This window comes from Meriones unguiculatus, chromosome 4, assembly GCF_030254825.1.
Source record: "Meriones unguiculatus strain TT.TT164.6M chromosome 4, Bangor_MerUng_6.1, whole genome shotgun sequence".
Classification (NCBI taxonomy): domain Eukaryota; kingdom Metazoa; phylum Chordata; class Mammalia; order Rodentia; family Muridae; genus Meriones; species Meriones unguiculatus.
This window is the reverse complement of record NC_083352.1, coordinates 141,677,532-141,702,585: the sequence shown is the minus strand read 5'-3', so window position 1 is coordinate 141,702,585 and position 25,054 is coordinate 141,677,532. Positions and strand designations below refer to the sequence as shown.

The 25,054-nt window shown below is 40.9% G+C and overlaps 1 protein-coding gene across 3 annotated transcripts; it reads left to right on the top strand.

Annotated features, from left to right (window-relative positions):
- Positions 1-656: 656 nt before the first annotated feature.
- Lamp5 (lysosomal associated membrane protein family member 5) lies at positions 657-18,921 on the top strand. Of its 3 annotated transcripts, XM_060383205.1 has the most exons (7): positions 657-691; positions 6,068-6,337; positions 6,851-7,023; positions 7,396-7,527; positions 7,651-7,756; positions 8,740-8,928; positions 18,096-18,921. In XM_060383205.1, the coding sequence occupies exons 2-7, from the start codon at positions 6,274-6,276 to the stop codon at positions 18,272-18,274; spliced, it is 843 nt and encodes a 280-aa protein (XP_060239188.1). In that variant the 5' UTR covers positions 657-691; positions 6,068-6,273; the 3' UTR covers positions 18,275-18,921. The 3 variants fall into 3 exon arrangements, with proteins under 3 accessions (XP_060239188.1, XP_021519660.1, XP_021519661.1); XM_021663985.2 differs by lacking the exon at positions 657-691 and having other exon boundaries at positions 5,733-6,337; XM_021663986.2 differs by lacking the exons at positions 657-691; positions 7,396-7,527 and having other exon boundaries at positions 5,948-6,337.
- The last annotated feature ends 6,133 nt before the right edge of the window (positions 18,922-25,054 follow it).

Sequence of the window (25,054 nt, the reverse complement as noted above, 5' to 3'; positions counted from 1 at the left end):
AGGGGAAAGCAAATCAAAACGTAATGTTTTTGTAGCCATGTATACAATTTTATTTATAAAAATTCCAGGATATACGGAGAATGACTCCTTGGTGTATGTAAAGTGCGAGTGCCTGGAGTCATAATCTGCTTCAATCAGTGGAGAAGGGGCGTGTCGGGATGGACCCGTTGCTGCTTGATGGGTCCGAAGGAGCGCGGCTGCCAGATCCCGCTGTAGCGCAGGGAGGCACATCAGGAGAGAGATTGTGCAGAGACCAGCCAGTCGGAGCCAGATCCCTCGGGGGCTCGGCAGTCTCTGAGCTCAGGCTTTTCCTTTGAGCTGGAGACTTTGATTAAAGGCTGGTCCCTGGTTTGTCTCCGGACACGCTACTTCAAGTCGAAGACTGGATTTTAATTCTGGTTGGAATGCCTTTCACTTCACCTCCTACTTCTACTATTTCGAGAAAAGAAGGGGTGAAACAGTGCAAAACCTAACCTCAGGCCACCTGACTCTGAGTCTCCCCACCCCCATCCTCAGGCTCCCAGCGTGCTTGTAGGACCTCTCTGCCTCTCTGAGCAGAAGGCATTGTCTGTTTTGAGACCATTGGAGCCAGGAAGGGCTGCAAAAATCTAAGCGCCGCCAGGATCTCACGCACTCTTGACACGGGAGTTCTTACCTGGAGCTGAATGGCACTTGGGGCAGTTTCTTTGAGGTGAGAACGCTGAGCTGGCGGTTTAGAGTGGGGAAGGAAAGAAGTGAAATCTTTGTAACTTGATCTCTTTCCCTCTTCAATACTTTAAGGCTTTTTCTGGCTCCAGTCAACCAGCCCTAAGCGGAAAAGGAACTGGAGAGACCAGAGAGCAAAGAGCTAACAGGGCTCATTCCCTATTTTCCCAGCTCTATTAGTTTCACAAGTATTCCCGGGACGTAAAGGATTGTAGAGAGGCCAGCAGCACAGTTCTAGGAGCCAAGATATTTCCTAGGCTCAGGATTTTATCTGCTTAGGGTAAAGACATCAAGAATACTAGGTGTCTTAATATTATATATGATACGTGTATATAATATTATTTATGATGTATACTATATATGCTCTAGTATATATGATATAGTACCTATATATACACATACATGATACAATACTTGTATCTCTCTCCCTTTATGTGGCAGAAGCTGTCAGGCTTAAATTTCACAGGGAACCTGCTCATAGGTGCAGCTTCTAGTCAAAGGATACTGAATCCTGAACTAGACTCTCCTAGCTTTGTGAGGTTTCTAGGTTCCATACTCATACTTAGTACATTCTCCTGTCATACTTAAAAAAAAAAAAAAACAAAACAAAACCACCAATTCTCAGTATTTTTACAGACATTTCTCAGTTTATTTCCCCCACTTAAAGTCATAGATGCAGGTATTATGTACCATCGTCATTCCTTTGGAAAGGTTTGCCTTCTTTTTTTCAGCTTTTGTTGTTGTCATTACTAGAACAGGGTGCAACGTTTTCACAAGAACAGTCATAGAAAAGGCCTCAAACATGTAGTAGCTGGGAGCTGGGCATTTCAGGGCACACCAGCTGCCTGCCTTGAATGACTTCTACCAGAGCACTAAACCCTCTCCTTTACACTCTCATCCTTCCTCCAAATGCCATTATTGACCCTAATCTAGCTTTATGGTAATATGAAAATATTTTCAGCTAGACAATTAAAAAAGTAACTAAAATGACTGACTTCCTCAGGGACTGACACCTCTTAAAAGAGATTTTAAGTACATAAACGATCTCAGAAGCCAGGTAACAAATCATTTTAAGTGATTCTTAGACTGTTTAATGTTATTTAGGTCTGTAGTGTAGCTATTTCTTGGAGAGTCAGCTTAAAGGATGAAACAACAAACTCCTGTGACTCTTGTTTTAACTTTGCCCCAATTTATCAGTTTTCCTTGCTGCTAAGAAACAGTTCAACTGTGCTCCGTGGCCTAAGACCTTACACATTGGAGATGGTAGTACCCGAAGCCCTGCCTGATTAATTAAAACCTAACCAAAACACTTATCCAATGACTGGTACAAAGATGGAAATTGTTTCTTTGCATTAGTTCACTACTAAGGTTTGCATACTCATGTCTCTTCAACCCTCCATGGTGAAGCCATTTTAAAAAATGAATTCATACATGATATTTCTTTGGGGTTTGCCATAAACAAAGCCAATGAAAAGATATTATTTTGGTTGTTTCTTTCATTGATTACCCTCTTTGTAGAAAGAGCTCTTGCTGAATAAATGTGGGAGGGACAAAAATAATAGGATAAACGCAATTACACCAAGCCCAGGAAGGTTTACTGCATCAGAAATCCAATCTCAATGTCCAGATTCTTTCTAAATAGCATAGCATAGCATTTGACAGCATATGCACAAATATTCTGATGAAAACATATATTTCCACCTTTATCTTCAATTGTTTTATATTCTAGAAAGGACTTGAGATATATAATGTTTGATGAAATGAGATGGTTGTTCTGGAGTGAGCTAAACAATGGGAAGGCTTGGGTGAGAGTGTGTGTGTGAGTCTAGTTTATTATAGCTGAATTATCCTGCTTTTATGCACTTGGCTGCTTTGGCATTGGTATTGTACAGCAGTATCATGTTTATACTACACTGTGAAGTGGATAGAAATCTCAGTACCCAAATTTTATCTGGAACAAAGCCTAGCCTTTTCTTTGTGAAGTACAGGAACATGACTTTATAATAAGTAACATTTCTTGATTTTTATAATCTTTGTCTTGATTCTATTCAAGTTGGTTGTAGAAATGCACCAACTTGAAAAGTTTAATTTTATTTGGATCCAGTTTTGTAGATGCCATTGTTTTACATATGTATGTATATAAATTGCCAGAGAAACAATAAACAAAGCACTACAGTTTCATAAGTAATCTTACATTCTCCCACCTAAGCTGGATGTTCTATATAAGGCACTTCCATCACTTGTATAATAAAGTGATCATCAGATAATATGAGAGTCACAAAACTAATGCCTTTGGTGAGTATATGAACTGGAGTGAGTCCACTGTAGGACTCATAGGATCTACTGGAAATCATAAACCCACTGTATTGAGTTATACTCGTGTTGGCCAACAGTAGCTATGATGAGAAATCAATACTACACCACTTCTATGTTTTCACACTCCAGGTATGAGAAATGGATCAAATCTATTCTGGAGATCTTTGTTAATATCTTTATTTATGTGTACAAATGTTTTGTCTGCATGAATATCTGTGTACTATATATATACCACAGAAGCCAGAAAATGGCACCCTGTCACTTGGAACTAGAGTCACAGATGGTTGTAAACTGCCATGTGGGTGCTGGGAATTGAAGTGGACCCTTTAGAAGAGCAGCCAACACTATTAACAACTAAGCCATCTTTTCAGCCCCATTTGTCAATATCCAGAGTATGATTTATTGCTAAAATTTTCATCACTTTCTGATTCTGTGAAGGCCTGAATATATCTTCTTCAAGATGATTAGACAGTTATTAAATTAAGTATGGATGCAAGTTGCAGATTTAATAATCCAATTTGCATTGCAAATAAGAGTCATAGGTGATAAGTTGAATGACTTAATAGATATTTACAGGTGTAAACTGTGTTTAAGATTAAGCTTGTGTGCACACACACAAACATATTGTATTAATTGATCTTTGAAGATAATACTTCCAGAAAGAAAGAATAATATTGCCTTACCCATTTTTTTCTTTCAAGTTGCTTAGTACTCTTTCATGTCAATAAAGAATCATTTTTATCAGGAATGAAAAAGAATGGAAAGAAACAATTGTTGAAGAAACACAATTGCATGAATCATGCAAAATAGTTAAAATCGTTGGTCAAACTATTACCCATATACTATCTTATGCAAATAGGCTATCATGAATGAATTTAGTTGCCCTTTCAAAAACTCATAAGTTAATGATAGCTGCAATAATGTACTATGAAAAAAACCACCATAAATCTTTTTACACGCAATTCTCCTGCTTTTGTTTATCTCATTATGTACAATGCAAGTGGTTAGTACTCAGCTAAAGTTATGGATGGCTTCAATGTGTATTTGATTTTGATTATGTTTAAATTCAGTGTCTCAATTGACCTAATCAGCCATCCCTTAAGTCAGTGGTTCTCAATTCATAGGTGACAAGGGTCACCTAAGACCATCAGAAAAGTCAGATATTTACACTGCTATTCATAGTACACAGTTATGAAGTAACAATAAAAATAACTTCATGGTTGGGGGTCTCCAACCATGAAGGGTCACAGCATTAGGAAGGTTGAGAAACACTGCCTTAAATGTTACAGCAATTTTTTAGAGAAGAAAAACAAAATCCTGTAGAAGGTCACAAATGTACATAATACATCCGAATTGGAAATCTACCTTTTCTTTCCTTATTAAAGTAGGAGAGAGAGGAGGGAAGGGAGAGGGAGAGAGGGAGACACAGGGAAAGACAGACAGATGGAAATACACATACACAGAGGATGAATATGTCCTTCCTTTATAAGTTTTACAGTACCACATGAAAAATAAGTATTATATAATCATTGCTAACATAACAAAAGATATATGTTTTATATATATGATAAGAAATCATAGTAATCACAATTTTGTCTCCATTTTGTTTATGTAGTCATTTATATCTGATTGTTGTGAATTTTTTGATGAAATTCCAGAATGCAGATATATACAAAAAGATATAATGCCACAGTATTACTTCAAGTATTACTTTATAACTCACCTTATGAGTTGCTAGTGTTCTATTTTTTCATATAGGATTTAAAAAGATTGCATGCTGAGAATTATATTGACAGTTTGAAGCAAATACTATGTCAGAATATGTCTATACTTAAATCAGCACTTCATACATGTCAAGAATGTGATGGTTGATATTTTATGTTTCAGCTTGTCTGTCATTTAATAAAGATTTGTAATGGCAGTCACAATGTACTATGTTTTGGAGTCAAAGTATTATATAAAGATAAATTAATATGATCCCTATAAAGTTAAAATGTGATTTTTTTCTATTTTAATTCTAACTGGTCATATGACATTTGAGAAGGTCATTTAATTTCTCAATGTTTCACCTTGGGGTAGGTATAACAATAACCTTGCTCAGCTTCCAGAGTCATGGGGAAATTCAAACTGACAACATAGGTAAAAATGCTTTGCAGTTTGCCCTCCAACACGACATTGGCTATGACATTATGTTTAAGGCGATTATTATTTATTGACCTAACACAATATCCGCTAATAAAAGAACTATTTAAAATATCATTGCAATTAATGAGGGCACTATGTCTACTCCAACAGTGGTGCATTCTGATTTATAGAGCAAGAATTAAAAAAAAAAAATCAGCGAACTACCAAAATGCAAACATGGGAATTATCTAGTAATGTTTGCCTTTCTGCTCCACTTAGAAGCTTTAGAGTAATACCGTGAGTTTTCGTTACATAACTACAGGTCTTCATATACAGTATAGTTCCAAATTTTCTGTCCTACAAGACCCTAGATAATCCTGCATGCATACAAGCTTCAGGTTTATTTGAAACGCTCTTAACAGAATGATCAGAACTATTTGCATGAGGTTAGCACAGGCCACATGCACTCAGAGAGTGGGACTCACGGGCTGCTTGGTCCACAGGGATAGGCTGCACTGTGTGGAGCCCCTTTTGAGGAGGTGTCATTTTAACTTCAGACTCAGCAGCTCTTGAGCAGAAAGAAAGGATGTCTCTGAAAGCCGGAAACTGTTGCCATAGCATTTTCCTTCTCGGTTCCTGCCTACCCTCCTTCTCAAAATTACGCACAATCTGAGCTTTATGGGTTTCTTTCAGGGCTCTGGTAGCGTTGTAGCTACAGTACATATTGACTGTACCTGGTGGGAGGGTTTAGTAAGTCCGAGGGTGGCATTAAGTTTCGTAGGAAAGACTCATCTTTGCAGATACCATTGCAGAAAAGAAAACAGACCTGGGTAGAAATTTCCTCCCCCACATCACCTCAACCCTATTGGCCCTCTAAACAAGCCAAATTAAAAATCCTGAAACACAACCTCATTATTTCCAGCACTTTTGGCGTGGACAGCTCCTGCATCCTGGGCCCTTCCTCTGCAGTGTGCCGCGGGAGGGCTACAGCACGGGACTGACCCGAGCGCTCGCTCCTCCCTGTCCGCCCCCGCCCTTAGCTCACTCTACCGACCACTTTGAGGGATTTCCTCCTGGTGCGGACTTTGCAGCAGAAACACATCTGCTTGGTTCACGGCAACTGCGAGCATGGATCTCCGAGGAAGAGCCCTTCTCAGCGGAGACATACTTCGGATTCTTCTAATGCTCTTCCGTGAGTAGCGTCTGGGGACCAGGAGTACAGGATGCACTCTGCGAGACTCGAATTAGGTTTAAAACTGGTCTTTATGCTTTGTGGTTATTTGGGGCTGGTGATGGGAATGGCCCACCCGTGTCAGAAAACTCCGGAGACCTACACACCTGTGCGGCATCACCCAGACAGAGCGCTAGACAGACCGGACTCATGGTGGTGGTGGTGGTGGTGGGGGGGGGCACAGCACTGTCAAGACTTTGCTCCCCCCCCCCCACCGCAGGGCATTTTCTTTTTTAAAAGCCCAGTCGTATTGTAAGTAAGGATTTAATTTTATTTTCTATTCTGTTTTCATTATAAAGCAGAGGCAGTGAATTTGAGTTTGCTAGCGCTGTGCTAGGGAAATGGCTTGCGGAGCACACAGCTTCAAACAGGGAACTTTGCCACTACAAAGCCTGCAGAGAACCGGGTCTGATGTCCTAAAGCCGCGGGCTCGCTGAGACCGAAAGCGAGGGGATTGCTTTGCTTGTTCCGCAGATGCAATGGCCCGAACCGTGGCAGAACAAGAAGTGGAAAATCTTTCCGGCCTTTCCACGAACCCAGAGAAAGACATATTTGTGGTGCGGGAAAATGGGACGACGTGTCTCATGGCAGAGTTTGCAGCCAAATTTATTGTACCTTATGATGTGTGGGCCAGCAATTATGTGGATGTAAGGAATCTTCTTCCTCCCCAGCTTGCTCCCAGGGCTGCAGGGCTAAAGAGTACCTTTCCTCCAGGTCTGCCCAGACCTCAGTCGCCTGCCTCTTCCCCCCTAATCCCCTGCAGGCTGTTCCCGAATGCTGCATGTGGGTTCCGGCTTGCAACGCCTTCTGCTCGCCCTGCCTGCTTTAAAAGTAACCCCCCTCTCTGCTCCCCTCCTGGATGGGTGTGCACGTAAGATTCTACCCGCATGTTCCTGGACCCCGGAGCGCGAGGGCACAGGAGCGCCCAAACCTGCAAGCTAGAGTTTGGACGCGCAGCCCTTCCCGATCCGCGCCAGGGCCCGGCAAGCTGAGGGGGCGCGGGGCGTGTGTGTTCCCAGCTGATCACAGAGCAGGCTGAGATCTCCTTGACCAGGGGAGCTGAGGTGAAGGGCCGCTGTGGCCACAACGAGTCGGAGCTGCAGGTGTTCTGGGTAGATCATGCCTACACACTCAAAATGCTCTTTGTAAAGGTAATTCGGTGCGGGGAGCGTAGAGGGATGGTGGAGCCCGCGTGGGTGCTCGTGGTAGTGGCCTCTGGGCTTGCCCATATAAAGCAGTTGGAGCGGTTCATAGGAGCTTCCCCATCTTGGCAGGAAAGTCACAACACTTCCAAAGGATCAGAGGCGACTTGGAGGCTGAGCAAGGTGCAGTTTGTCTATGATTCCTTGGAGAAGACACACTTTAAAGGTGCAGTGAGTGGTGAGTAGTCCAGTGGGGCACAGGAGCAAGGGGCAAGCCAGAAACATACACTCTGCTTTTGGGTCTTGGAAAAGGAGCTCTAGGATTTTGGGCCTGCGTGGTTTCCAGGGTCAAAGAGGTGGGAACACCTCTGCATCCTCAGGAAAGCCTGGGTCAAAGATCCTTGAGACTCAAGCTGAAAAATGACATTCCTCTGAAAAGGGGCACCAATGAGTTTTGCTATTATTCTTTTTTTTTTTTCTGTATCATGGATTGATTTGCTCTCATGTGTTAAGAAAAAGACAACAAAATAAACAAAAACAAAAACACAGGAGGACACTGACAGGGTTGGGTGGCCTGCAGGATCTTTCTGTGAGCACTGGTATAGTTCTCTGGGGCTTTAATTGCAATCACCTCAGGGCAGGTTTTGTATCTTGCCTCTTAATTCATTTCTTTTCCCTGTCCATTCTCACCCAGGACTTCCAAAAACATCCCAGCTAGAAGAATGCTCATAACTGAAGGTGCAATGTGCCTATCTGCAAGCACTATCAAAGAACAAAAATACATTTACAAGTATTTTTTTTAAAGCAAAATTTACTGTCTCACTTGAAACAAGGCAAGACCTTCCAACATTTAGGCTCTGCTTTTGATTTTCAAAGAACAGCAGCCTAGAGCCAGAAAAGGAAATAAATGGGATGGGAACTGTGGAGACCTGTGTCACTGTCTTGTCTTTGGAGTCACTGACTGAGACCTTAGTCAAAAGGGGTGTGCTTTCAGGCAGCACACTTCTTCCAAAATGGAATTCCAAACTAATGTCTAATGAGGACAAGCTCAAAGTCAATGGTAGACATGGTCCTTTATCCTACAAGGTGTCTTTCCTGAAGCCCTAGCCCTGGGAATGCAACACCAATAGAAGGCATAGGTTTTGGACTGAGCAGAGAGCTTCCCAGGCTAGAAGCCATGAGGGTGCATCCCACCTAAGTGCTGCTTTGCTTCTCCTGCAGCTGGGAAGCACACAGCCAACTCTCATCACCTCGCTGCCTTGGTAACCCCAGCTGGGATGTCTTATGAGTGCCAGGCTCAACAGACCATTTCTCTGGCCTCCAGTGATCCTCAGAAAACTGTCACCATGATCCTGTCTGCTGTGCACATCCAACCCTTTGACATCATTTCTGATTTCGTCTTCAGTGAAGGTAGGTTAGGATGGTGCTAAGAAAAGGAAAGGGGGCTGATTTTAAAGATGGGTTAGAATAGGGATTTACTGGGCTACCAGGATGGTTTTTTGCCTGCAGTTTCTTCTAAGCTGACATGGCAATTTTCACAGGATGTAGAGGTTATAAGGTGAATGTGTCAACTTTCTGCAATACCCACCCCTACTCACCCCTTTACTCCTTTTTATTTTCTTCACTTTTATGGGAGAAATTATTTAAAGGCAATTTGATATTCTGCTTATTTCCCATAGGCAGATTCTGATTACTTTATTTGTACTTTCCACTGGGTTGGAGATTACTAAGTGAATAGAATGAATTATTTAAATGTTCATAATGTTGGAGGATCCCCATCAGAGTTACCTACCACTATTTCCCAAGCTATTCCTCTTTTACCCCAGTGAAGCTACTGCATAATCTATAACCTACAAAATGCTTCTATTAACCTTGGATAATTATCCCCAAAGCATTTGAGAATTGAGATGGTAAAATTTTCCTTGAGAGAAAGGCCAGATTCTTTTGTGTATCTCCTCCTGCTTCTCTTTCTTCTCCTCCTCTTTCTCCTTTTCCTCCACCTCCTCCTTTCTTCTATTTCTTTCCTTCTCTTACCCCCACCCACTCTCTCCCTTTCTCTTTTCTGTGATGCTTTTGGATGGGAATCAGGTTCTCATCTTAATGCTTTACCATGCTGCTACATTCTGGGTCCAGGACCGGTTATTCACCTAGGCTGGTTATTATTCATCTTGTATATATTAATATCCAACACAGCACTAGATCAATTCAGATGTCCAGGTAACTGATGAAATAGATGTGCTGATATTCAATTGACAGAGTCTTGTATATGTGTATATTTTAGGAGTGGAAACTAAGCTGTAGAGGTCAGGATCTCAAAATTTTAAATATTTACTTATTATAGGAGTATTTATAAAATGTAGCACTGTCTTTCTTACACTGAAAATATGTATTTTAATGCATATATGAACATGAATGTGTATATATGAATTACGTATAATATGACATAGTATGGTTGTTGATGACCCAGAAACTCTTTACAAGAATACTGGACCATGTAGTATCCTTCCACATGGTTATTACCACAGGCACATTTAAGTTCTAGTGAGAACTTTTAGTGGCTTTTGCTGTCTGCTCATCAGTCATTACTGGCTGGCTCTCCTTTGTTTCTTGCCACTTCTGGTGTTATAATTGTTGATTTTACTGGTTGATTTCACCACTATCCCACTCAAATATATTCTAGATTATTTCTAAATTGTTTTTAATCATATATGATATATGTTTAAATTTATATACAAACAACTGCTGGATAAAGAATAGAACTACTTCATTGAAAAATCAGTGAAATTCATCACAGAGAATTAGTTACAAACAGTTTGTATCCATTTCAAGGTAGTAGATGGTTAAGATTACTCATCACACATAGAGACTATAAGCACGCATATTTTTTTGAATAGAGACAGAATAGGCACAGGCAAATTGAAATATTACCCAGGCATTTCTAGCTAGTAATTTTGATGTTCTCACCTGTATAGTGCCCCAAGCTCAGGTTTTAGTGCTCTTGGGAGGAGGCAGGCCTTATTCAGAATAATTCTTGTGCCTTTGTGTGGAATATATTCTTTTGTTCCTGACTCCTCCTGTCTATGCTTTATAACATCTGCCCACCACTGTCTTGAAAGATTGTTGTTTGCCACTTAATGGAATTGGAAAGAGTCCTTTGGGTTGCCTTTTGAGGTTGTAACACTGGGACTCCCAGGTGTTTTGTGTTTATGTGTCTGTGAGTGGACTGTACCTGCCAGATGAGAGGATGTCTGGTTATATGCCTACATAGCCACTATAGCTCTTGTATGCACTTTCAGATGTGTGTGTTCATATTTATGTGTATTATGCATGTTTGAAAATGTCCAGGGGGATGTTGTGAAAAGTTCATTTCTTGTGTCAGGAGGTTTTATCTGACATTCTTCACAGCTGCCCACTTAGCCTATGGTATGAGATAAACAAAGAAAGGTCAGTAAAATGGTTAAGTGGACAACCACTGGGGCTGAGAGCAGCCAGATGAGGGTTGACATCTTTATCACACATTTCCCTTTAAATGCATTGGATTTAGTGATAGTTTTGATCTTAATTTTAATTATCATAGTGAGTTTGAATGGCAGAAAACACAGTTGTGACATTAACAAGCAGTCTGCTTCTCTAGCCCTGAGATGGGGCCCCACACATCAAGCTCCAGGTGATGTGTTGATTTACAGAATCCTTTAAGGGTTTGAAGGATTAGAGGCAGAGACACAGAGCAAGCTTTGGTGGGTGGGGATTGGTAGGGGTTATAGAAGATGGGAAGCTCTCCATAGTACAGAGGGAGAGTCATAATTTGAAGACATTTGGAGAGGAGAGAAAGGTTAGGGACTTCCTGGAGGAAAGGGGGTCCTGTGCCTAGTGACTGTTCAGCAGTGTAGGAGCAGTGCAAGCTGTATGAGGGGATATAGACAAATGCTTTAGATAAAGCATAAAAATTCTCATGAATGGCTGTAAAGGCCTGAATGATCATGGCTGCATCACACTGTTGTGAGACTCTAATCTTGCATATATACCACAGGCAAACCAAGGAGACCAACACCAGAAGGCCTGCTAACGCTCCCATGCCCGCCCATTCCTTCAGATGATTCATGGCTGCAGCAATCCATGATGATAATCCTGTGGCTAGTCCTGCGTCCACTCTGGTAGAATTTACTGTGACAATGGCCACTCTCAGCTGCTCCATCGTAGTATCGAATTCTCCAGTCCAATTACCTAAAATATAGCTCGACAATTGTTTAGACAGATTTGCAGCACAGGAAAAATTCTCATGTTATATGCTAGTGACTCAAAGTCCAGCATATTTTCATTGACAGCCAAATTGAGCGATTTGCCATAGGGTATCAATTTGCTCCTGCACGAGGTCAATCCTCTGATTGACCACCATCAAGCTTCCTTTTAGTTGAGCATTAATTCCTTTATGTACAACTAAGGCATGAGCTACATTGGCTAAATGATTGTTCAGGGTCTGAGCAGTCTGCCCAGTATGACTCATGGCTAATGCCCCGGTGGTAGCTCCAACAGCCGCCAATGAGATGGTAGTAACAATGGTGGCTGTAGTTCCAAGATCCCTTTTCTGTCTGAAGAGAGTCATAGCGTGAGGGGCATCAACGGGTACAGGCACCCAGTGAGGCATGCGAGTAACCAGGGCATACCTAAATTTACTAGCATTCCAGCATTGGGCAAAAAAGCAAGTATCATTACCACAATTACTTGGCTCTATCTGGCTAATAATGAATAAAAATGGGGGATATAAACAAACAGGTGTGGGCTTATAGGAAATATTATGAGAAGCCTTAACCCCCTTGTTGGAACATCCTGCGTCAGTTCTTTACAGCCATTGAAGCAGGACATTCTCCCCAAGCATGGTTGGATACCATAAAAAGCTAAAATGTTACGCTCAGGATGCGAGGCTAAGCACTGCACTCAGGGTCAGCCGCTTTCGACCCAGAGAAGAGCATGTCTGGTTGCATGCGGGTTGATGCCCCAGGTCCCGCCTCTGAGAAAAAGGTATTGGACGGGTCTGATGCTCTTTGGGTGGATGACACCTAAATGAACATCGGTACAAAGTCCCAATTTATTTCTAATATCAGAGATCAGACCTCTACTCTTGCCTGATGCGTCTAAAACAAAAAGGGGGAACTGTAGAGAGCTGCGGAATGCTATGCCTTAAAGATGGAGCTGGTTTCTGCCTTCCACCTTCCCGATGGTGAGTGCTCTCTGTCACGAACAATTCCACATTTGGCTAAGGCTGAGGATCTGGCTTGCTTCCATGTATGTGGACCTATCTGCATTGCCCACGTGGCACGCCTGGGTTGGCTACCCAGAGGCTATTTAAGCTGTGGGCTGGCTTTCCCCAGGGTCTGAGGATTGTTCAAGGTTCCTGAATAAACTGCATTGAAAAAAAAAAAAAAAAGAAAAAAAAATTCTCATGAATATCTAAACAAAAGCCAACGTTTACTGCTGTTTAAAGCAGTGAGACCAATTTTCATTTGTTTTGGGTGGTAGATGACATACTGCGAGATGTACTGATAACATGGCCTACAAAATAATATCAGCAATATTGGTAATGCATTAGAAATGATGATGTCCAAAACAAGTTTTGACAGATAAATATTTTTTTTTTGTAATTCAAAGATTTTACAATATCAAATTAAATAGTTTCTGGACTTCTTTTAAGGCTGATGAAGTTCTCATATCTAAGCAGTTTTCAGGGCATTTTCAGAAAATATGGAAGCTCATTGTAGTTTAGTTAAATATTTTATTTTTGCTTATATATTTAATTTTAATTTATGACACACTCATTTCAATGTACTATAGTTTTGTTATTCAAATTACTCAACTATTAAGAGATGGTATATGATTAAATTTACAATTACCTTCTAAAAAGGGATTGATCATGCATTCACTGAAATGATATTTTTATAGGTCTGAAGAAATAGTAACTGTTATATTTCTTAGTAAAAAACAGTAAGCAACTAAAAACAAGAGTGAGAGGAATTTGGAGATTCCTCTGTGTGACTGAGTCTGTAGAGGCTGCCATGGTTTGTGGCCTTATAACTACAAGGCCCTTCCTTATCAATAGGCAACAGCCATTGAGTGAGGTTTCTAGGGCTATACAAAAAAGCAGGCACCAAATTGGCTAAACATTTGCCTACTTGGGTTGTTTTGAAAATAATTGGGTTCATAAAAACTTGAGTTTAGCATCAGTAGGCTTTTGAGCTAAAGGGTCTCAGCCTGCAATGAAGAAATAAACAAACAATGGAGAGGGCACATTTGGCTCATTTGTATACCAAACACACTTTATGCTGTCACCTGCTGTTCAAAGCACCCTGTCTTTCTCAGCTGGGGTTAATTAACTTGTCCTTCTGCAATTAATTCATAGTATAACCTCTTGAGGATCTAGAGGATTTCTGGCTGATGGCATAGGAGATTCTTCACTGGGAGGAGTGAACCATTCTGGCTATTTTAATGGCTTGGATGAAAGAAAAATTTGGCATGTAATGTCAGAAAAACTCAATAGAGCATAAAGTTTGTCTCTGGTCTCCTTTATTAGAAACTCACATTTATAGATATTTAAAACAGGTCACAAGTAGATTGGGAAAAACTGTCAAACAAAGGATACTAAGATCCTCACATACACAGGAGTATAAGAGGTCCAGAAAACCCTGAATTCATGAGCATTTACACTTTGGTTTTTGCCTTTTTCTTTACTTTCAATGTCCTGTGCTAAAAATTGAGCTCAGGGTGTTTCACTTGCTAGATAAAGGTACTAATCTTGAACTCTGCACCACTGACTCTCTGAGCATTTTTTTTTTCATTTTTCTAACCACTGGACTGAAAGACGGTGCATGTAGGAGCTAATGCTGTACTGGAGACGAGCCTCTTTACTTTCTTCTATGCCACACCCATGAAAGAAGGCCTTGGTGAGATGCCTTGTCATAAGCATTTTGATGGTCTGCAGATTCCAGAACATGTAGGCTTGTGTTTGACATATTATTCCTCAGTGTGGAATTATTCCCTTTGCTATCATGGATTACTGCATGTCAATACCTCTAGAGTAAGCATCCAGAGGGAGGTGATTCCAGTGCACACCACTAAGGATTGTGTTGAAGGCTTATATGTGGAACCTGAGCACATTGCCATTCAATCAGTCATAGAATTCCATGTACAGTCACTGTCTTTTGGAGCCAAGGTGTGGCATGCCATAGAGTTCTGGCCACACACTCACCAATGCCATCCATTACTGACCGCTGTTTTAAGGGCATCAATTTCCTGGAATTTTTGACCTGCCTTGCAATTAAAGCCCATTGGATTGTGTTGGTGTGGTGAAGACCAAGGGGAGAATGGGTGGACCATGTGCATGTCTGTTATACTTATTGGAGGCATGTATGCACCCTTCCTGTCTAGTGAGAAATGGTGTATACAGCACATGCTGTGATCCCAGCACAAAGATTCAGCCAATAATCATTACTTTTACTATTTTTTCGTATATAATACTTAAGTCTTGATGAACCTGCCATTCACGCTAATAGTTTCTCAGTGAACAAAACTCGAGAGCAGAGACAGCCCACACACAATGTAAAAGAGGATAATCCTTATCTCTAGCAACATCTAGCAATGTCAGACAGCAGAGGGATTCCCGGCTACACAAAGGTGATCCTTCTATTCATTCAGAAACAGTCTGGAAGTTAGGAGAGCCCCAGTTTGACATCTTGCCTGTCCTAGTAGTGCTCCACTGGGGCACAATGAAAAATATAATGTTTCCAGATGGTGTATACAGATTTAAAATGCAATACAAGAAACAAAGGCCACAACCACCAATCAGAACCTGATCTGGGGGTACAGTGTTAAGATGAACGGAGTCTAGTTGGCTGTGCAGCTGGCATCAGATGTTTTCTGTATTGTCTGATCTGTTTCCCAAGTCACTGAGTTGCTGTTCATCTTTCCCTAATATGTACCAAATACACAGGCCTGTGTTTTGTGTGATTTAAAGCCTAGTCCAGCCAGAGTATGAAGGATCCCAAATCACAGCCAGCATGCATATATCAGTAACGAAGCACACACATTGTTGAATCTCAGATGAATAAAAAATACTTTGATAGGTGAATTTTGATTGTCTTTTCAGCCTTCCATGCATTTTATTTTATTTTATTTTGTTCATAAACACTATTCTGATTAGATGTTCACATTTTCATCAAACGTCCTTTAATGGGTCATAGGCTTTACATGATAGAGAACAGAATAAACTATTATGTGTAAGCATTTTATCACTGAAACAAAATTTCTGAGATTAGCTATTTTGAGACATGGTCTCACTGTGCAGCACAGGCTCGCTCCAGACTTGCTGACATTCTCTTGATTTTTGCCTCTTAAGTGTTGGGATTACATCTATATGCCTCTATGGTGGCTTTCCTATTACACTTTTTGACATTTCTACAGCTTGATTTCATCTCATATTCCACTTTCAAGTGGCTTTAGTTCAGATTTTTCCTAAAGTAACAGAAGACAAATTTTGAAAAACCACAATAGTATTCTTACCTCTTCCCCCACCTCTCTCTGCCTTAGCTATGCTGCAGTTACACTGTTGAGACCGTATGTTTGTTTCCAATAGGGCTTACTCTACCTCTGGGCACAGTGCTTAGCCCTGTGATACCTCCATTGCTTATGCAGAAAAGTTAAATAATGTCTTTTTTTTTTTTTTTGGAGTTGTTGTGGCATTCCATTAGTAATAACCTTTGTGTTTAAAACAGAATGTTAATTTAAGGACCATAATCTAGGTGTGCCAATGTACACCTTTAATCCCAGGAGGCTGAAGCAGGAGGATTATGAGTTCAAGGACAGACTTAATATACAAAATGAAAGTATCTTAAAAGAAATAAATAAAGAAAAAAGGAATCAGAAAAGTGTTTAGAAGCTGTATACTGGAGTGTAATTTCCCATTTGTCCTTATTAGAGGGGAATGATTTCCAGGGCTCAGGAGGCTTCCCTGCTCCTTCTGCTTATCCTGTGTATGGTGAGAAGAGAAGACAATAACATCACAGGAACTTAGGAAGAGTCTAGCATATAGTAGTGACTCAGCAAATGTTTGCTGGTACATATTGACTTGAAGCCTCAGTCCTTTGGAAGAGATAGCAAAATTTGAGTTATTGCACACAAGACTCAAGAGTTTGTTGAAAGGTCCCCTCGTTATCTACAAGGTGTGACTATCAGAAGGGCTTCTAGAATTTCCCATTCTCTTCCTCCTCTTCTCCCACCTTTCCTCCCTCCTTTTCTCCTGCCCTTCCCCTTCTGCTCTTGATTCTCTCCCTTTGTTCTAGGTAAGATTGGAGACACAGGGCTATTACATAATTTTGGATTTTAAGATAGTGAAAACATAGTTGTGAAGTGTTGCTGGCATGTTCTCTCTCAGTCTAAATGCAGACTACATGGATTATTATAATGTAAATATTCACCAAGGTATACATTATTTAAAATTATAGTCCAACTTGCATATGTTAAATGCTCAACTTGTAAAGTGTGTGTGCATTTTAAAGTGCAGAAAAATTGATAGTACATAATTCAATGCATTTTTACATATACTTGACATCCAGACATTGATTAAAGTACAAACCATTCTCATCACAACCAAAGTTCTCTTGCATTCCTTCTCCTGTGTGTGAATACCTTTCAGGTTTCTAGGACCATGAGCTTAATTTTACCTGTTCAAGAACTTCATAGGGATTGGGATGATATAATCTGTACTTTTTGGTGTCTGGCAATATTTACTCAACATAAGGATTCTGAAATTCACTAACTTTCTAATTTGTAGCCATATTTTATTGTTGAATAATATTACATTTTATGAATATACTGCAGTTTATTCCATTATGAATATTTTGATGTTCCAGATTTGATTTTTCTCAATAGTTCTTATGGATATTTTCCTTTTAGTCTTATCATATCCATATATTTTCTTTTTGGGTGATATTGTTATAGGGAAAGAAATGTTGGGTTCCAAGGCAGATGTGTATTTTTCTTTATAAGGGATCAACAAACTGTTTAATAGTTTAACAGTTTAACCAGATAGTTTAACACTTTAACGGCTTGACAGTTTTTACTATATTCAGCAAGTGTTGAGCTCCACATGTTCCAGTCATTGCCAGCACAAGTTATTTCAAGTTATTTTCAGTCTTCTTGAATATATTGTGTTTGCAAGTAATTCTGTGTATGTTAGATTTCAATTAAAAGTTAAAAAATGTAATAAAAATGAGAGTGGTTATATTTAATTCCAAAACATTCGAGAGTTGAGTAAATTCTTCAAGTAAATTAAAATTAAATAAATTCCCTGGATTTTTTGATGGCTGTCAGAAATCTAATAACTGATTACTGCCTTGCTAAACTGACCAATGCTTAGTTTATATTATGTAGAAATATTAAGGTTAGCTGAACAAAAAAGTGACCTGTAAATCTAAAATGCTTTCCTAAGAGGTTGTTCCACCTTTGCCTTTATCCTACTTTTGCTAGGAGGGCCTGACCTTCAGAATATTTTCACTAGAGCTCACCGCTTTTCTTCTTTCTCATTTCAGAGCATAAATGTCCAGTGGATGAGCGAGAGCAGTTGGAAGAGACCTTGCCCCTGATTCTGGGCCTCATCTTGGGCCTTGTCATCGTGATAACACTAGTGATTTACCACATCCACCATAAAATGACTGCCAACCAGGTGCAGATCCCCAGAGATCGATCCCAATACAAGCACATGGGCTAGAGATCTTTAGGCAGACTGCCTCCAGGTCCTACCCTTCACAACTGGAACGACAATGGCACTTTTCACCTGTATACAGGATCCACCAACATAGCTACACTCCAATAGGTCTGGGAACCTGAGGCTTGCCTGGCCTGTGTCCATGCTTAAACCCAGGGAAGGCAGGCAGGTCTTGGGGTTTTTGGGTATAATGGTGGTTGTTGTGTTCATGCTGGGGAGTAAGTAAGGGTGGGTGGGTAGGTTATATAGACAGCTTTCATGCTCATGATGGCTTAGCTTTGACTCCATGACTTTGTAAGTCTACAGCATGTAGAAAGGAATCTGTGGCCCTCACATTTAGAAACTGGAAACACTTCCTTTGGAAGACCTCTTTAGGTCAGAAGAAACAGGGTGCTTCACTCCCTTGGCCTCAGCTGGCTTACTTACACAGTTTTCAGTGCACACAAAATACAACCTCATGCTCCCTGCAGCAAGACCCCTGAAAGTGACCCATGCTTCTGGCTGGCATTCTGCATGTCTAGTGATTGTTTTGGGAATGTTTCACTGCTATCTGCACCCAGTGACTCTGCAGCACAAGAATCCGTCTAATGTCACTGCACGGTTGTTTGAAATTCATAATGTGTCGGGTCCTAGTGAAGGGACCTGAAGAATCAATCCATGTGAGTTTGCGTTTGAAAATGAATTAAAAAAAAAAGCACTACACACGAGCCTTTGGATGCTTTTGTGAAACAAGAAAACAAAACTACAATGGTTTCTTTAGTAACCAGAAAAGGAGAGTGGATTAAAATCAATATTATTTTTTATTTTAATGGGGACAGAGATGAAATGAGGAGAACGTTGGTTTTCCATAGCTGTCTTAGGATTTCTATTGCTGTGAAAAGACACCATGACCACAGTAACTATTACTAAAGAAAACGTTTAATTGAGCCTGGCTTGCAGTTCAGAGGTTTAGTCCATTGTCATCATGGTGGGAAGCACGGTGGCATGCAGGCAGACATGGTCCCTAAAAGGAGCCGAGAGTTCCACATCTGGACTTGAAGGAAGCAGAAAAGGAGTGACACTGGATCTGGCTTGAACTTTTAAAACCTCAAAGCCCATCCCCAGTTACACACTTCCTACAACAAGGCCACACCTCTTAATCCCTCTCACTAAGCATTCAAATATGTGAGCCTAGGGGACACAGTCTTATTCAAACCATCACAGAAGCCATGATAAATACCTAAATAAAACAGTTTATAATGTAAAAGGCTTCAGTCCTTGATCACTGTAGAACCATAATAGTATGAACCTAGTGCATAATAGTATGAACCTAGTGCAGAGGATGTCTGTTCATCTCATATAGCTGGGAAGCAAATAAAGGGTACAGACAGGGGTAAGAGGCTCTTTGGTTTCTTTTTTGTGGTTTTTTTTTCTGTTTGTTTGTTTTTGTTTTGTTTTTTATATCAGTGAGATTTTACTTTCTTTGTTTTTAACTATTTATTGATTCTTTGTGAATTTCACACCACGAACCCCAACTCCATTCAACTCCTGTCCCTTCATATCCACCCTCTGTCCTTGTAACCTCATCCCCAAACAAAACAAAACAGAACAAAATCCTCAAAACAAAACAAGACCCCAAAACCCCATCTCACTGGTGAAAACTGTGGTGTGTCACTGTGTGTTACACAGTATACCCTTTTACTCAAACATTTACTTGCAAATGTTCATTGCAATGAGTTGTTGGTCTGGTTTGAAGCCTCTGGCTTCTGCTAGTTCATAGAACCAGCAGTTCATAGATAGTGTAGGCCAACTTTGAGCCCTGGCCAGTTCTCCCAATTTGCTCAGGCAAGGGGCAGGGCCAGTTCTTCCATTCTTCCTCACCCATGCTAGCGGGGCCAGCTCTACTGTGCTGTCCAGGCATGATGGCAGGAGGTAGAGGGCTCTCCCCAATGTTGCAACCAGTGAGGCCAGCTCTCCTGTTCTCTTGAGCTTAGGGCCAGCTCTTCTGCACTCACTTCATCAGGCCGAGCTCTCCTGCAACAATGCTATCAGAGCTACCTCTCCCATGCTGCCCACATGAGGGACAGAGCCAGCTTAGCACAGTGCTTGGACATCCATATGACGGCAGCCCAGGATAATAACATCCACATGGCCTTTGGTGGTAACTTGGGCCATGGACATGGACACAGACCTCAGCTGCAGCAGGACCATGGACCCACATATGGCCCTCAGTGGCAGCCTAGAGCAGGACATAACCATGGCCTCAGGTAGAAGCACAGGCCACTTAGATCAGTTTGGACCCTGATGGCAGTACAGCCAGCCCCTGGACATCAACATGGTCTCAGACAGAGCAGTCCAGCTCACTGACATCCTACAGTGGCAACATGAGACAAAGGCATTAGTCATTATTACTATTCACCATTAGTGTTACTATCATGGTTGTTTCCCACCATGCCCTTTAATAAGACAGCCTAAGATTATACTAAAACACACTATACATTCTTTTGAACCTAGTCTTATTCTCCATAGCTTTGTCCCTATCTGGATCACAAACTGAGCAAGACAAAGGGGAGGCACACAATACAGATCTCTGAGCATTTCTATTCCAAATTCCTCCTAAGTTTATAACTCTGACCAGCTCTGAGCTACTTTCATGCTTATTGCCATTACTTTACATTCTGAAGTTGCTCTTGGAACTGGAATAGAAGCTGTGGCTCATCTGTTCATATTGCATAAAGAAGGAAGAAAACAAAGCAAACAGATAAACCACAGATGCTCAATTACCCTATTAGCTGTGTTTTTTTTTTTTTTTTTTTTTTTTTTTTTTTTTTTGACTGGGAATTGAAACCTAACTGCCTCTAGGCACAAAAGGATAATGGGTCTGCTTATCTGGAAATGACAGACCAAATGATGTATATGTAGATTTCTTTAAAAGTGTGTGTGTGTGTGTGTGTGTGTGTGTGTGTGTGTTTGGTGATGGTAGTGGTGGCATATGTATATGGTAATATGCTTGTCTGTAGACACACACAGAGGCTAAAGAATGACTCTGGATGTCTTCTATTGTTATCTACCTTATTTCCTTGAGACAGAAAATAGGTTCTCACTAAACTTGAAGTTTGCTGTTTTTGCTATACTGGCTAACCTGTGAGCTCTTGGGATCTGCTGGTCTCTGACTTCCCACCTAACATTAGCATGACATGTTTGTGTGGTCATATCTAGCTTTTAAAAAAAATCCAGGTTCTAGGTATCAGAACTCAGGTCTGCATGTGTATACTACAAGTGTTCTTAGCAAGTTATCATCTTAGCCTCAAGAGTGAATTTACTTTAAATTCTCAACATAGTTCTTTGCAGCAAAAAGTTCTTTCTTGCAGCAAAAAGTTTCCACTAAGACTTTGTCAGAGGGTGGGGAACAGTTACTTCCTACCCAAAGCTCAAGAAAGTTCTCCAACCTATATAAAACGATTGTCCATACTTTCCTACCACTAAATCTGGGCAAAGCAACATGGAGATGGGAGGCACCAAAAATATATGAATGGAAAAATGAGAAGAAAGATGCTAAGATGCCCATCTGTACCAGGCATTTCTAGTAGCAGTGTGCTTTTTGAATGGGAGGGCTCATTGTAGAGGAAGTCCAAATTATCATTAGACACAAACATTCTTCTGAAATTACCAACTGAAAAAGACAGTTTTTACCTGAAAACCTTATATCTGGTTGTTATTGTGCCTGCATGTGTACCCAGAGGCTATTTAAGCTGTGGGCTGGCTTTCCCCGGGGTCCGAGGATTGTTCAATGTTCCTGAATAAACTGCATTGAAAAAAAAAAAAAAAAAGAAAATGGAGCTTCAGTTTTGCAAAGTTATTTGAGGATGCAGGAAAGTTCTTTAGTACAGTGCTGACCTGCTGGAGTTGTTCCACAAAAGATGTAATTAATGACATTCTTTCCTAGTACCTTTCTTAACATCCTAACTTCAATTTTATTTACCAAGGAGGGTTCATGATCAATAGGGACTAACATAATTTTTTTTTTAAACAGGCATCCACAATTTTTCTCTGCCAGTTTATCCTGAATTCAGATTATGTTCCTATGCAAAGCTTTTCTCTAGCCAAGCAAACTGATCAGGGAGTTGTATTTTTGCAGGGAGGGGAAATATCCAAATCCTCAAATTTGGATAGGAAAAAAAAAACTTTAATATTTACTAACCTCACAGAAAGATGTGATTTATTTATGAACACAGATTTCAAACAACTGTAGGAATTATAAAAATTGTAAACAGAAACAATTATGTCACATTTTTAAAAAATTTTATACACTTTATTCACTTTGTATCCCCCCATTAGCCCCTTCCTCCTCCCCTCCCGGTCCCACTCTCCCTCCCCCTTCTTCACGCATGCCCCTCCCCAAGTCCACTATAGGGGAGGTCCTCCTCTCCTTCCTTCTGATCTTAGTCTATCAGATCACATCAGGAGTGGCTGCACTCACATCATCTTCTGTGGCCTGGTAAGGCTGCTCCCCCCTCAGGGGGAGGTGATCAAAGAGCAGGCCAATCAGATTATGTCAGAGGCAGTCCCTCTTCCCATTACTATGTAACCCACTTAGACACTAAACTGCCATGGGCTACATCTGTGCAGGGGTTCTAGGTTATCTTCATGCCTGGTACTTGGTTGGAGTATGAGTCTCTGGGAAGACCCCTGTGTTCAAATTTCTGGTTCGGAGCCTTTCAGAGGCCCTCTGTGGCAGGTTCCTAGGTTGTTTCCTGTTTTCTTCTTCTTCTGATGTCCATCCTCTTTGCCTTTCGGGATGGTGATTGAACATTTTAGTCAGGGTCCTCTCTCTTGATTAGTTTTTTTAGATGTACAGATTTTAGTAGGTTTATCCTATGTTATATGTCTACATGAGTGAGTATATACCATGTGTGTCTTTCTGCTTCTGGGATAGCTCACTCAGGATGATCTTTTCCAGATCCCACCATTTACCTGCAAATTTCATGATTTCCTTATTTTTCATTGCTGAGTAACACTCCATTGTGTAGATGTACCACAATTTCTGCATCTATTCTTTAATTGAGGGGCATCTGGGTTGTTTCCAGCTTCTGGCTATTACAAATAAAGTTGCTACAAACATGGTTGAGCAAATATCCTTATTGTGTACTTGAGCCTCTTTTGGATATATGCCTAGGAGTGGTATGGCTGGATCTTGAGGAAGCGCTATTCCTAGTTGTCTGATAAAGTGCCAGATTGATTTCCAGAGTGGTTGTACAAGTTTACATTCCCACCAGCAGTGGAGGAGGGTTCCCCTTTCTCCACAACCTCTCCAGCATGTGTTGTCACTTGAGTTTTTGATCTTGGCCATTCTGATGGGTGTAAGGTGAAGTCTCGGGGTCGTTTTGATTTGCATTTCCCTAATGGCTAATGACCTTGAGCATTTCTTTAAGTGTTTCTCTGCCTTTCGATATTCCTCTGCAGAGAGTTCTCTGTTTAGCTCTGTTCCCCATTTTTTCCCACCCTCCCTCCCCTTTCTGCATGCATGCCCCTCCCCAAGTCCACTGATAAGGGAGGTTCTCCTCTCCTTTCTGATCTTAGTCTATCAGTTCTCATCAAAAATGGCTGAATTGTCTTCTACTGTGGCCTGGTAAGGCTGCTCCCCCCTCAGGGGGAGGTGATCAAAGAGCAGGCCAATCAGATTATGCCAGAGGCAGTCCCTCTTCCCATTACTATGTAACCCACTTGGACACTGAACTACCATGGGCTATATCTGTGCAGGGGTTCTAGGTTATCTCCATGAATAGTCCTTGGTTGGAGTATGAGTCTCTGGAAAGTTCCCTGTGTTCAAATTTTCTTGTTCTGTTGCTCTCCTTGTGGAGACCTTGTCCTCTCCAGCTCTTACTATTTCCCACTTCTTACATAAAATTCCATTCACTCTGCCCGACAGTTGGCCATCAGGCTCAGCATCTGCTTTGATAGTCTGCAGGGCAGAGGCTTTCAGAGGCCCTCTGTAGCAGGTCCCTAGGTTGTCCTCAACATAAAACCTGACACATTAAATCGGCTAGAAAAAAAAGTGGGGAATACCCTAGAACTCATTGGTACAGGAGAAAACTTCCTGAACAGAACACTAACAGCACAGGCTCTAAGAGAAACCATCAATAAATGGGAACTCATGAAACTGAAAAGCTTCTGCAAAGCAAAGGACACCGTCATCAAAACAAAGCGACTGCCTACAGATTGGGAAAGAATCTTCACCAACCCTTTATCTGACAGAGGACTCATATCCAGCATATATAAAGAACTAAAAAAGCTGAAAAGCAGCAAACCAAGTAATCCACTTAAAAAATGAGGAACAGAGCTAAACAGAGAATTCTCTGTAGAGGAATACCGAATGGCAGAGAAGCACTTAAAGACATGCTCAACCTCATTAGCCATTAGGGAAATGCTCCCCATTTTTTAATTGGATTACTTGGTTTGCTGCTTTTCAGCTTCTTTAGTTCTTTATATATACTGGATATTAGCCCTCTCTCAGATAAAAGGTTGATGAAGATTCTTTCCCAATGGGTAGGCAGTCCTTTTGTTTTGACGACGGTGTTCTTTGCTTTACAGAAGCTTTTCAGTTTCATGAGGTCCCATTTATTGACGGTTGCCCTTAGAGCCTGTGCTATTGGTGTTCTGTTCAGGAAGTTGTCTCCTGTACCAATAAGTTCTAGGGTTTTCCCCACTTTTTCTTCTAACCGATTTAATGTGTCTGGTTTTATGTTGAGGTCTTTGATCCACTTGGACTTTAGTTTTGTGCAGGGTGATAAGTATGAATCTATT

What these genes read in the sequence shown, in the direction of transcription:
- Lamp5 (XM_060383205.1), top strand. Translation starts at nt 6,274, where the DNA reads ATGGATCTCCGAGGAAGAGCCCTTCTCAGCGGAGACATACTTCGGATT. An exon ending in GGGCCAGCAATTATGTGGAT is followed by an intron (nt 7,024 to 7,395) that starts GTAAGGAATCTT and finishes GTGTGTTCCCAG; the next exon opens with CTGATCACAGAGCAGGCTGA. An exon ending in CTTTAAAGGTGCAGTGAGTG is followed by an intron (nt 7,757 to 8,739) that starts GTGAGTAGTCCA and finishes CTTCTCCTGCAG; the next exon opens with CTGGGAAGCACACAGCCAAC.